Source organism: Akebia trifoliata, chromosome 3, assembly GCF_017979445.1.
Source record: "Akebia trifoliata isolate Shusen 1 chromosome 3, ASM1797944v1, whole genome shotgun sequence".
In the NCBI taxonomy this organism is placed as follows: Eukaryota; Viridiplantae; Streptophyta; class Magnoliopsida; order Ranunculales; family Lardizabalaceae; genus Akebia; species Akebia trifoliata.
In genome coordinates this window covers 32,535,559-32,548,885 of record NC_141377.1, presented here as the reverse complement: position 1 = coordinate 32,548,885, position 13,327 = coordinate 32,535,559, and the positions used below count along the sequence as shown (strand labels likewise).

The 13,327-nt window shown below is 35.3% G+C and overlaps 1 protein-coding gene across 5 annotated transcripts in view; it reads left to right on the top strand.

The window, feature by feature from the left end:
* Positions 1–249: 249 nt before the first annotated feature.
* LOC147406427 (ARM repeat superfamily protein) overlaps positions 250–13,327 on the top strand; it is an 82,235-nt gene continuing 69,157 nt past the window's right edge. For 2 of the 5 annotated variants that reach the window (XM_086434462.1, XM_086434461.1), the window contains exons 1-10: positions 251–639; positions 1,716–1,913; positions 2,000–2,181; positions 4,182–4,302; positions 6,756–6,977; positions 7,322–7,538; positions 7,641–7,786; positions 7,878–8,035; positions 8,128–8,277; positions 8,901–8,942. In XM_086434462.1, the coding sequence (XP_086290588.1) occupies positions 532–639; positions 1,716–1,913; positions 2,000–2,181; positions 4,182–4,302; positions 6,756–6,977; positions 7,322–7,538; positions 7,641–7,786; positions 7,878–8,035; positions 8,128–8,277; positions 8,901–8,942 (1,544 nt within the window). In that variant the 5' untranslated portion in view covers positions 251–531. Of the gene's footprint in view, positions 640–1,715; positions 1,914–1,999; positions 2,182–4,181; positions 4,303–6,755; positions 6,978–7,321; positions 7,539–7,640; positions 7,787–7,877; positions 8,036–8,127; positions 8,278–8,893; positions 8,943–13,327 lie in introns of all 5 variants that reach the window. The other 3 variants (XM_086434463.1, XM_086434460.1, XM_086434464.1) reach the window with 3 other exon arrangements.

The following is a 13,327-nucleotide window of genomic DNA, read 5'->3' as shown; positions in this document are numbered from 1 at the left end:
ATTTATCTATCTAAGAAATTAAATTTATTTTTAATATTTTAATAAAATAAAAAAATAAATTTAATTTAAAAAAATATAAGAAAAACAATTTGATTTTTAAGGAGGTAGAGATAAAGATAGAGATGGTGAATATTATATTCACAAGCGAACCGATCTAGCGAGTGAAAGCTGACCAAGAAACGAATTATATCTACCAAACCATACGAAGTGGCGAACCATGAACCACGAACCGGAATTCGAACTAGCGACCGATGAACCAGGTAACATACTTCGGCTTTCGGAACAGCACTCAAGCGTTGTCACGTGCCAAGAAGGTTTTGTCACACGCTCCCGCGCGCGAACCAAGGGCGGGAGCGACACCAATCAAAGCTCTCTCTGTATCTCACACAATCTCTCTCTCTCTCTCTCTCTATTCAGCCTCTTGTCCAGTTGAGCAAAGTTACTAAAACCCCTATTAATGTTAACTATCATAAACCCTAGAAAAACGAAGTCGCAGCGAAAGTTATAGCTGAGAAACCCTAGAAAATTTTCATGGCGACAGATAAAGAAGCAGTTGCAGCGAAAGTTATAGCTGATGTAGGCAAGCGTCTCTCCCAGCAAACTCGCTTTAACAAAGATTCTCTCGTGAAATTGCTCAGAGTAAGCAAACCAACATCACACAGATCTCTCTCTCTCTCTCTATTATTTTTTCACAGATTTGGATCATCCTCTGCAACAATTGTTTAATCTTGTATGAAATCGTTAGTATTCGTTTCATTTCTCTGTTTCTCTTTGAAGAACTGTGATCTAGTGAGGTTTTTTTTTTTTTTTTGATGTTGATCTGAGAATTAGGGCTTACGTGGCTAATCTATATTGCCCATCTGATCTAGTTACGCTGTTATCGTACCCTAGTCCACACCATGGGTAAACCCTATTTAGGCATTTTTTGGGTTTGTCATCTCAGATACCATGAAGTGTCATCTCACATGCATGGAGGCGGTTGTGTTTTTGTTCTCAATGGTATTTAATTGGAGAATTATCTTATGCCAATTTGCCCAAAAAAATCTTTCATGCATGGAGGCGATAATGTTGTCCATGGTATTTTATCGGAGAATTATTTCACCTATCACTTCAATTTCCCGTTCCTAATTTGTAATTTTAATTTTTTTCAGTATTGAATAGAAGAATAACTTGATCTCTTGTTTGAGCTGGTTTGAGCTTCTATTTGATTCTATCAAGTACATAGCACTGGCGAAGGAATATTTAATTGTCTTTAACTTTTTTGGAACTAAATAACCTAATAAAATGGTCACAATAAGAACTCTGCTCTATAGAAACGTAAACAAGCATAATGGGAAGTAAATTCTATCCTTCACTTTCTTGTACAATGTTCTTTTCAGTTTGATGTTCGTAAAATGTGATACTGATCTACGATGTATCTTGTATGTCGGATGTTTTAATTCCTTCTAGGCATTATCTGGAATCTTTCACAAATTTTAGGTATAACTGTATCGATGGTCGATTGTTTACCGAGATTTTTGGTTTTTACACTCTAGGTTTCAAAGCTAGTGACTTTGAGAGTTTACGTGTTAATAAGTTTCAAATATATCACAATGTTTATGTATTTTGAATAACAAATTTCGGATATATCACGATGTTCATGTATTTTGAGTAACATTTGTTTGTTTTTTAGTATTCTATATCGCTAAGTTTATTTTGTGTTTTTAAATTCTCAGAAAGCCGAAGATGCTTTTCCGGCCTTAAGCCAGTCTTCGTCTCTAAAAAATTCAATAGAACCCTTAGGAGATTCTCTTATTCAGCATAAATTACTCCAGCACAAAGATAAAGATGTGAGAGTTCTGGTGGCGAGCTGTTTCTGTCAAATCATTCGGGTCCTTGCACCTGATCCACCTTACAGTGATGAAATATTAAGGGTAATGTGTAACTTTGTTGGTAAAGTGTTGCTCTGGTCGCCTACACATTTGAAGATTTTGTCTGAATCTTTTTGTATGTTTTGCAGGACATTTTTAAACTTATAATCAGTATGTTTGCCGAACTAGCTGATACAACAAGCCCATATTTTGCAAGGAGGGTTAAAATCTTGGAGACAGTTGCTAGACTCAAATGTTGTTTGCTTATGCTGGACATTGGCTGTGACGATCTAATTTTGGAAATGTTCAATGTTTTCTTTTCTATTGTGAGGTAATGCTAACACTTCTTGGATTTAGATGTCAACAATCATTGTAATATTAACAGAGATTCTATTGCCATGCCACTTCTTACTAATAGCACACCAATTCACATGTATAACCACAAAGAATTGCCACACATCTTGGGATGCTCTTAGTAAAAGTTGGTGTGGCAATAGAAACTCTCCATATTAAATGCCTCGTGCATGCTACCCATTTACATCATTCTACTGGCATTGCTGTTACTATTGAAAATTTCCACCCGGTGCTTATGTAATCTAATTTAACTAATTAACTTACTTGGTGGAAGATCAATCAGACAAAAACTTGCAACCATAATACACAAGATTTTAGGTGGAAAACTCAAGAAGGAAAAAACGATGGGACCTAGTCCAGGTAAATCAATGCAATACAGTCAAATTGAGATTACAAAAGTTACTAGGCTCAAGGCCGACTGATTAGATTCGATTCCACGATCTATCAACGTCTTGATTCCTCTCCACGAACTGCAACACTTATCGGATCAACGACAACACTTGTTTCCATGAGCACGATCAAACAATGTTTTGTTTATTGGTTGATTGATTTGATTTCTCACACATGATTTGGAAATATGATTTTCAAGTTTGACTTTCCAGAGAGTTAAACAATATTTTTAGTGTTTCTCAATGACCTTGGAACCCTAGGAGATTAGAGGAATTTAAATAGAAAAGCCAAAGTAGGACTTTTAAAAAACTGAAATTCTAGATTCTGATTGATTGGAGAATTCAGTTCAAGCGAGGCAATTTTAAACGGGTTAGTTGCATTCATGTACAAGGCATGGGTACTTGAATTGGTTAAAGGGGATTGGAATTTATGTTATTATAAGTTTGATGACTTGATAAATCATTGGCATTCTTGAGAAATACGCACATGTGATCGAGAGTAGCAGTAGGCAAGGTTGCAAATACAGATTTGGCTTCTGAAGAAGTCCACAAAGTTCTTGCGAGCGACTGAAGTTCTTGGGTTTGTCTCGGATATCTTCCCTCATTACCACTACCATGGAACCTACAACCATGTCGTTTCGTTTTGTATGAAACATTTTGCTTTTTTCAACATTACGAGATGAAACAACCCAAAATTGAAACATACCAAAAAAAATGGCAATTTCTCTGGAAAGAGGTACCTGGATCTGGTTGAGTGAATGAAGATCTTCTTCTTCGGTTCTTCCTTCTTCTCTTTTTTTGTTTTTGAAACATCAAAGTTCAGTCTGAACTTCAGACTTTGATTGCAAAAAAAAAAAAAAAAAACCGATGGATGCCCTTGACCTTAGTCTTCTATAGAAGACTGGGTTATTTAGTTGAAAAACACATTATTTTTGGTAAATATTTGATATGTCCTGTATTTTCAAACTGATCAAATGCCCTTGACTACAGTCTTCTATGTAAGACTTATCTTAAAACTTTATTTTAAGGTATTGTACGTTTCGAATGTTTCAGATTCTCAAGAAATTGAAACATTAAGTCGAAATGACATTTTAAACCATGCCTACAACCACTATTATCTATTAAGTGAAGTCAACTAGCCAATCTCTAGCGCAGTCAAATTATCCAGCAAGTCAACGATTAATGAGCTAACGCAACAGGTGAACCCCTTCGATGTGGCTTCATCAACTTTAGCCTACTCAAACTAGTTACACATACGTAAGTTGATCTTTATTTTTTTAAGAATTGTCAACACTATTGATAGCTTTTGGGCATCCTTTGAGTTTGTGGCAGAGTTCAAAATTTGTAAACTTATTTTATAGATATAGGAAAGCATGGTAGGTCATTTTTTTTTTTGGGATCTTCATCCTAATAGCTGTTTCCTGCAATGCGCTTATCTTTTTTGTTCTTGCATTATTGTTTCATCTGTTGTTCATAATTTTTTATTTTTATTTTATCATTTCCACTTTTCATTTGGATACAGCATATATTTTTCCTCATGCGAGGATATGTTGGAATTACTAATGGTAATATGATTGTTGCTTTCTAGAGAACATCACCAACAAAGTTTATTTCAGGCGATGTTGGCTATTATGACTCTTATTCTAGAGGAGAAAGTTTCTCAACCACTATTGGATGTGATTTTGCGAAATCTTTTGAGGGAGGAAAAGGTATGCCGTTGGTGCTAAATTATTGTTATACATCTTGTTTTGCCCTCTAATTTGGAAACGTTACACGCCCTGTTTATTCCAGTAAACCAATATCTATGTTCCGATACTGGTAAAGGGATATGAAAGGAAAAGGTTCCACCCACGAAAAAGAAACATTAAGTATGTGTAATCTGAACATGATAGGGTTATCCAATAATGCTACTTGAACTGTGAATCTCATAACTTGTACTGTTTGGCATCTTTTTTATGATGTCCATGTTGTTCCGTTGACATTTTCTGGTAGCACCAACAAATTGAAGATATATCTATTACTTGGCTGGGGGGGGGGGGGGGGGGGAGCGGGGTGGCTACTTACAATGGTTGCTAGCACCATCATCTGGTGCGAAATGAATTTGAATGCAATGAGATATCACATGGCTTAGGTACTACAGATTCCACTGCAATTATCTGATTTGGTTGCAAATAAAATATTCATCCAATCATCATCATCTAGATGCATCTTATTCCTCCATTCAATTTGTGTAAAATATTCATCTAATATGAGGACTTAAGATTTTCACGAGTTATAATATTAGTCTTTAGCATTCTCAAGATAATTTTCTTGACTGGGTCAACTATCCAAGTGACTGAAACTGATCAGAGAATGGAAATGTGATTCTCATCACATTAACTTTTTTTAAGACCCTGATTTGATGTGAAGGTGACTAGGTGTATCGTTTGGAAAGGGATGTTGAAGGTCCTTCTGGTGTTAAAAAAGAAAGTGAGTTTTGAAGTGCCAATTTAGCTAAGTGGTAAGACGTGTGGAGTGTTGTTCCCGTGTCCTTGGTTCAAATCCCCTTGAGCCCAACTTCATTTGCTAACAACTAACCCTATACCTATAAAAAAGTGGGTTTTAAGATCTGTAGGGAGAACATGGTCTGATTCTAGGTGGATCGCTAGTGTGGGAAGCTCTCCTATATGAGCAGTTCATGGAATCGTATGTAAATTCTCAAAATAAAAGGCAACTGGTTTCATCCTTCATGAGTAGAGCGGGTAATGAAGTGTTGTCGGATCTTGGTTTCAAAAGATCTTTTTATGATTGGGAGGTTGACAATGTTGTGAGATTGATTAATTGTGTTGATTTGCTGTCACTGTGGGTTGATCGTGAGGATAATGGTGTTATGGAGGGACTTCGTGATGAGTGATTTTTTTGTGGTTAGATCCTTCTACCATTCAATGGACCGTGCAAGTCTCCATCCATTTCCACCAATGGCATTTTAGGGTTCCAAGGTACCCTCAAAAGTCTAGTTTTTCATGTTTCCGGGTAAGCAAAATTCTCACCAAAGATTAGTTAATTAAAAGAGGTTTTTCAGGTTCTAATGTTTACTATATTTGCAAGGATTGTGTGAAGTCGGTTGATTGCATTCTGGTTCATTGTTCTCTAGCCTAGAAGATTTGGTGACATATTTTGTTCTCTTTGGGATATTGGGTGTTTCCAATTATTGGTCTAGGATTTGCTTCAGAGCTAGTTACAATAGGGGGTTGTTTTTTTGTTCCTAAGAGACTATTATGGAGTATTGCACTTTTACAATCTGTTTGGGGTTATGGCAAAGGCAAGGAATGGTAGGATCTTCAAGTTCAACGAGCATTCCTTGCAGGATATTATCATGTCTATTTTGCGTGTATGTGTGTGTGTGTTTTTTTCCGGTTATTTTGGTGTAAGGTGTTTAAAGAGTTTAGGGGAGTGTTTTTTGTTGATTTTATAGGAGGATGAGAGCAGGGTTTATAATATTAGCTTGCCATAGTTTGTTTTGTAATTTTATTTGGTTGTTCACCTCGATCGCCCTTCTTTCTTAATATTTCTCTTTTACCTGGAAAATAATAATAATAATGTGAATTTATGTCAACTTTATAAGTTGGTAATTTCTGTGGGTGGTAATACCATAGATTTGGGATCAAAATCCTTGTAAGTGTGGTTGGTCATCTCGACCTCCTTTTTAATTAAATTTCTGGTTTACCTATAGAAAGTGTTGATTTTTCTTTTATCTTCCTAACAATGAGTCCTTGAATCATCTCATATGGGCCCCATGAGCGTGTGTCAAAATATTCCTATATATGTATATATGGATGTGTATAACTTTAGTTTAGTTTATCTTTGGGATAAAGCTTTGCATGTGCATATATTGTTAAAGCTGATGCCCCATATCAAGTTGTTGTTTTTTGGCTTTTTTATTAGTACTTTATATTTGGGTTGTTTATGGGGAATATCTTTGATCAAAATTAATTCATGCTGCACTATCACTAGTTGGGATAAGGCTCCGAGGATTGTGAATGGATTTTTATTCATTTCTTATGGCATCACCTTGACTTTTAAATTGACTAAAATGTGCTTTTATATATATCCTATAACAAATAGAATGCTTTTATGCTATTTTCTATGCCCCTTGTCTAACATCTGACCTCTTAATTCTCAGGGTGCAACTACTGCTTCTTTTAGCCTTGCTGTTTCCATCATTCAACATTCCACCGAAAAGCTTGAACCCTTTGTCCGAGGATTTTTAACATCTTGCATTTTGGATAGAGATGCTGTAGGGAGTGAGCTCAAAGAATTTTACCATGAAATTATTTATGAGATTTTCCAGTGTGCTCCTCAAATGCTTCTCGCTGCCATCCCAAACTTGACACATGAATTACTAGTATGTGGCCCTTTTCCATTTTTTAAAATTAAGTTGTTTATTAGTCTTATTTACTGGCATGCATTTACCGTCATGGTTTAAAATATCGGAATGTATCGGTTGATACGTATTGGTCTCAGTCAAGACCGATACGAAACATTGACCTCACAACATTGAATGTTTCATGAATGTATCGACCGATACCATATCAGTTTTTTCGTTAACTGAAACATGTGATCGATATGATATTTGAAATCATGGTTTCCATGGATCTGATTTTGTTTCTTTTGCAAATCTTGTGTGTTCTGGTTTTATCTGTATCGATTGTTATTCGTATCTAAGTAGCTCTCTTATTCCATTGGCAGACTGATCAAGTTGATGTTCGAATAAAAGCTGTTAATTTACTTGGAAAGCTTTTTGCACTGCCTGGATGCCATGTTGCACATGAATACCGTCAACTCTTTGTAGAGTTTTTGAAAAGATTCTCTGACAAGTCTGCAGAAGTTAGAATTAGTGCTTTACAATGTGCTAAAGCTTACTACATGTCCAGTCCCTCTGGGACAGAATCACTTGAGGTTCTTGGTAAGCCATTCGGCAGTTAAATTTGTTTTTTCCTACTTTTAAGTGTTCTCATTCTGGTCAACATCTCTAATGTGTTGATGATGTCTTGTGAAATTGTGGCAGCTGCCCTTGAAGGACGGCTCTTGGATTTTGATGATAAAGTCAGAACACAGGCAGTGATTGTAGTCTGTGATTTGGCAAAGTCCAATCTAAAATGCATTCCATCTGAATTAATATTGCGAGCTGCAGAACGTCTACGAGATAAGAAGGTGCCTTTGCTTTTTGATTCTTATTATCTTCCCTAGATTATGAACAAAACCATTTGAAGCTGATTTTTGAGGTGTTCTGCATTGTCCTTAGGTTTTGGTTAGAAAGAATGCCATGCAGAAGTTGCTGGAATTGTATCAGGTTTATTGCACTAAGTGCTCTGAAGGTCTCATTACACTTAGTGAGCATTTCGAGCAGATTCCATGTAGAATTTTGATGCTCTGCTACGATAAAGATTGTAAGGAGTTCAGGTCTGGTTATATCCACTTCTTATGATAGGTCAAACCTACTTAAAGTGATGCATCAATGCTAGGATGTTATGATACGTTTGTCAATTTCTCAGGCCGCAGAACATGGAGCTCGTTCTTGCAGAGGATCTGTTTCCAGATTCTCTTTCTGTAGAGGAGAGGACAAAACACTGGATCTCCATCTTTTCATTTTTCACTATTGCTCATAAGAAGGCATTAAATTCCATCTTATCTCAGAAAGGAAGGTATTGATCCTTAGCTGCTACTATATTTATTGACTAGCGTTCACCCGTGCCTACGGCACGGGCATCCTCTCTCCGGTTAAGGGGGGTAAAAGCGAAAAAAATAAAGTTGGAGTAGGTGGTGGCAATTTTAATACAATTTGTGAACATGACTCGAAAACGACCCAAATTTAGTTGGTTTGGGGTATTATTGACATTTTTTAAGGTTAAATGGGTAAAAGATGAAAATAATAAAGTGGGTTAAAGAGGAAACATAGTAAAGTTCTAGGAGGTGAAGTGTAAAAGAAATAAAGTGGGTCCTACAAAATTATAGCTTGATTGGAGGGTTAAAAGGGCATAAAAGTGAAAAAAATAAAGTTGGAAGGGTATTAGTAAAGAATTTTGAGGTTAAAGGGGTATAAAATGAAAAACAATAAAATAGGTTAAAACGGGTGAAAGAGGAAATATAATAAAGTTAAGAGGAGTGAAAATAAAGTTAAGGGGGTAAAGAGAAAAAACAATAAAATGGTTAAAGTGGGTCCCACACAAAGGTTTGTGTCTCACAACTGTACCAACTCAGTTGTGTTTTATTATATAAATATACAATTCTTGTTTCTTTATAAATTTTGTTTCTTCCTAGGTTGCAGATGGAGATGCAAGTTTATTTGGCTCTCCGAAAAGAAGAAAAGGTATTTGGTCTTAGTTGTATATGATCATGCCATCTTCATACTCTTATTTTCTTACCTATTTAGTGCTACTCCTTGATTCTTTGGATGCACTTGCTTATGATTGTGTTTTGTAGCCTTCTCCCACATGCATATCAACATCCTCATCTTGACTACTTATTATTTGAGCTTGTTATTGTTTGCTCGCATAACATTCCACTCCACAAAGCACTGCCTGTTTTAGTGCTTTCTCATAAAATTTTCTCTTTAGTTGATTGTTATGTATTAATCAAATAACACTCTCGAAGCGCATTTCCATTTTAGCCACCCTGCTCTAAACTTTCATGGGCTACATTCACTTAAGTCTGTCCTTATGGATAATTCGCTATGGATTACGGAAATGGTCACTTTGGTAATCTCCTGCATTGATCTTAACTGGCACCTAATCTTTTGTGTTTTCCTAGTTTGTAGTAAAATTGCACCCTTTATACTCTTCCTTGGACCTACTTATTTTATGATCTTGTTGTTTTAGGCCATCATTCCTGGTTTAGTTTTGCCTTTAACCTGTTTATGGTCTCATCAATCAACACCACATCCTCATCAAACAACACAGACAAAGTTTTTTTTTTTTTTTTTTGGTCATACGATTCATGTTATCGTCATGTACAAACAACAATGCTTCAACTATAGATGTGATGGTAAATATAATTTAATGGAAAAACAATACTTTCATTGCTAATACTAGATAAGGTACTTTTTGTTTCCTTTGCAAGGAAATGGGGAGTCAGCAAGTCATCTTTTAATTCACTGCCCATTTTCTTAAGAGATATGATCTCATTTCCTTGTCTTGTTCCAAGTTCGTTGTGTTCTTCCAAGATCAGTTTTTTCTCTCTTCCACGAGTGTCTCTTAAATGTGTTCTCTAAAAGAAAAAAACATGTGGTCAATTCTTCCCTTTGCAATTTGTTGGGAAATTTGGCAGGAAAGAAATTCGAGAATTTTCCTAGGGAAGGAGCAATCAGTTCAAAATCTGATCTTAGATATTTTGGGATTGATGTATTTTTGGTCTAAGCTTAGTATGGAGTTTAATAGTGTATTTTTTGAAGATTTTATTTTTAGATGGCGGTCACTATGTTCTTTGTAATAAAAAATCAATTTCCTTGTAATCAAGGTTGGTCATCTTGACCACCTGTTTTTTTTGAATAAAAGCACAATTATCAAAAAATAAGATAAAAATGATGATAAAATCTTCACTTATCAACTAACTTTTAGTTTGGTCAAATATTAGGTGCTATTCCAGAGGTTTTAATTTAATGAACTCTTTGAAGTTTGAAAGAATATTAGGAGGCAAGGTGAATCATTTTCCCCTTTCCTTTTATCATTGTCATGGTAGCTCTTAACGAACTTATGAGAAAATTTAAGGTCATGTGCTTGTTGAAGGTTTTAGTGTGGGGGTTGACAGGATGATGGTTTCTCATTTCTAGTTCTTCGATTACAATATTGTTTTTTTTGCGTGTATGAGGCAGTTTTTGAGCTTCGCATTAACTTTGAGAAAGATTTGGGATTTAGTGGGATGATAATATTTTTGAGGATTTTGACAAAGAATATCTTGTGTTCGGAGATTGAAAAGCATTTGGATTCAATTATTTTAAGATTCAAACTTAGATTGGAGGCTTGGAAGAAATTTCTCATCTTTGGGGGGAGGAGGATAATTTGGTTTACTTAGTCTCCATACAAGGCCTCAAAGAGAGGTCATGAAGCACTAACGCAGTTCGAAGGAGCTGCATTTACTAAATCCAAATTTGTTGCATAAACATAAGAGACTTGGAGGTTTGACTGTCAAAAAGTTAAGAGCCATAGACATGATGTTCATTGGGAACCTTATAGTGGTTTTGGGAAGAGTGGGGCCATCTTTGGCAAATAGTTACTACCCTTAATCTTAGTTGCGTTATGGGCTTCTTATAGAAAAATAAAATTTATTTATTAATTTTTATTTTCTTTATGAGATACGTAAAAAAAGAATTAGAATTTTTTTTTCTAAATAGAAACTCGGAGCGCAACCCAAAAACTTTTATAAGATGATAGTAAGACTAGCTATCCTCTGCAGAGCTGAGTGTTGGGCAGTCAAGAAATATCATGTTAATGGATTGAGTGTTGTAGAAATGAAGATGTTTGATGCAATCAGATCTGAAAATTTAGACTAATTTGTGTGAAAACTTCAAGAGAAGTTGAGAAGTTAAGTTGGAAGAGAAAACTCTCTCTCGAATCTATTTCATTCAACTAAAAATTGATTTAGAACTATATTTGATGGTTTATTTATAGACAAAACAGAAACATAACAGCCCAAGTGAAAGGACTACACTACTCTTACGTGAACACTTAAAGCAACAAAAGAAAACTAAAGAGAAACTAACAATACTGACTAACTTGGACTGCATCATTGTCCCATCCTTAAAAGAACTGTACCACGAGTTAGCCGACATAATAGGGCAACAAATGTTGTACATTAAACACATTAGATGTGTTTAAATGTGGAGGGAGCTCCACCTTTTAAGCATTATCATTGATGCACTCCAATACCTAGCAAGGTCCCACTTTGTGAGCTCTAAGTTTGGTGTATAAGCCACCTGACTGCCTATCTTTGCTTAAAACCATCCAAACTAAGTTGCCTACATTGTACACAACTCTCCTCTTGTGAAGATCAGCAACTTCCTTATTTTTTGTTCTAACTCTCAATTTGAAATTTGATTTGCGATGAAGATCCTCATAAATGCTGCCATATCTTCAGCCCTAGCATTCGTCCTCTTGTTAGTAGGTAAGGGAACCAAATCAACAACATTAGGGGGCTTTGAACCATACACCACTTCAAAAGGAGAAGTATTAATAGTCCGGTTTCTTGAAGAGTTGTGAGCAAATTCAGCTAAAGGAAGAACATTTTCCCAGCCCTTTATATGCCCTCTAACTAGACAACAAAGCAACTTCTCTAGGCTTCGTTGATAACTTCCATTTGCCCATCGGTTTCTTGAAATTTTCTAGTATTCATTGGATGAATAAACTTTGTTGAGTTTCTATTGAGATAATTTTGTAAAATATTGGCAAATATCTATGTTTTTTATATTTCCCTAAGTTCGAATTAATTCGGGTGGCTTCTAAAGTCTGACAAACTATCTGTTTCCGCTTGGGTTCTTACATACGTCAAATAAGCGCCACTGCAATATTATTTTTATTTTTACAAGTTTATTCTTTATTTTGTTTACTAGAGGATGCCCGTGCTGGTATGGTCCATCCTTTTGGTAAACCCAATAAATGATGTATCTGGACACAATATTAACCTCAAACTTAAAGAAATTCTTTGGTTATCTGAAACTAGAGGTTTAACTTGACGATCTTTTAATCAAAGTCGCAATTGCTCTGAGGCATTGAGAACCTTCATCTGTGTCATTTTGGGTCTGTCAAATGAGCTTCTATCTAGAACATTTTCTCGAGTCATCTAGTATAGTCATGATGTGGTCATTTCGCCAAGTCCTCAATCCATGATCAAGCCCATGATGGGCCCTTAGTCGAAAATTCATGCGGCCAAGTCAACTAAGTAATGGTTTCACTTAGAGTCTCCAATAATTCCAATCAAACCTTCTAAAGTTGTTCTTCTAAACTTTGACAAACTATTTATATTCGCTTGGGTTTTTACATACGTCAAACTAGAGTTTGCTCGTGACTACAAGCACGGGCATCCTCTTTGGGGTTAAGGGGGTAGGAGAGGAAATGCAATAAATTTGGAGGGGTATTATTGGAAAATGGGTAGTGATGCAAGACGATGAGGGATGATAAGAAAATGGAATTTGATTTAAGCAAAATAGGGGATTTAGGGAAATATGATTGGGGATTGGGTTAAGGATTTGGGCGACAATAAAAATGGAATTTGATTTAGGAAAAATAGGGGATTTAGGGTATATGGGTATATGCTAGACTTGATTTAGGAGATTAATGAAGTAAGGGTTAAAGAAAGTGGGGAAGGATTAAAGGGTAAAACAAAATGAGTTTCAAGAATCAAGAACAATGGATTAAAATAAAATCAAGAAAATTAAGAGAAAATAATAAAAAGAAACAAATAAAATTAGAAAAAAAGAAGAAGAAGGGATTGAAAGATAGAATCTTGGAATCACACGAAGAATGGTGGAGAACTAACTTCACTCCATTAAAGAAACTCATTCTTTATTCATCAAATATTGATTGTTCATTAATAAAATAAACCGTAATACAATCTATATAAAGAAAATAAATCAAGAATCCTAGTCAAACTAAAATACCAAATAAATAAATTTAATTTTCTTAACTTTCTCTCCTAATTTTCAAACCCTAATAAACTTAAATAAAGTACAAACTAAAGTTAATAAACTACCCCTAAATATTA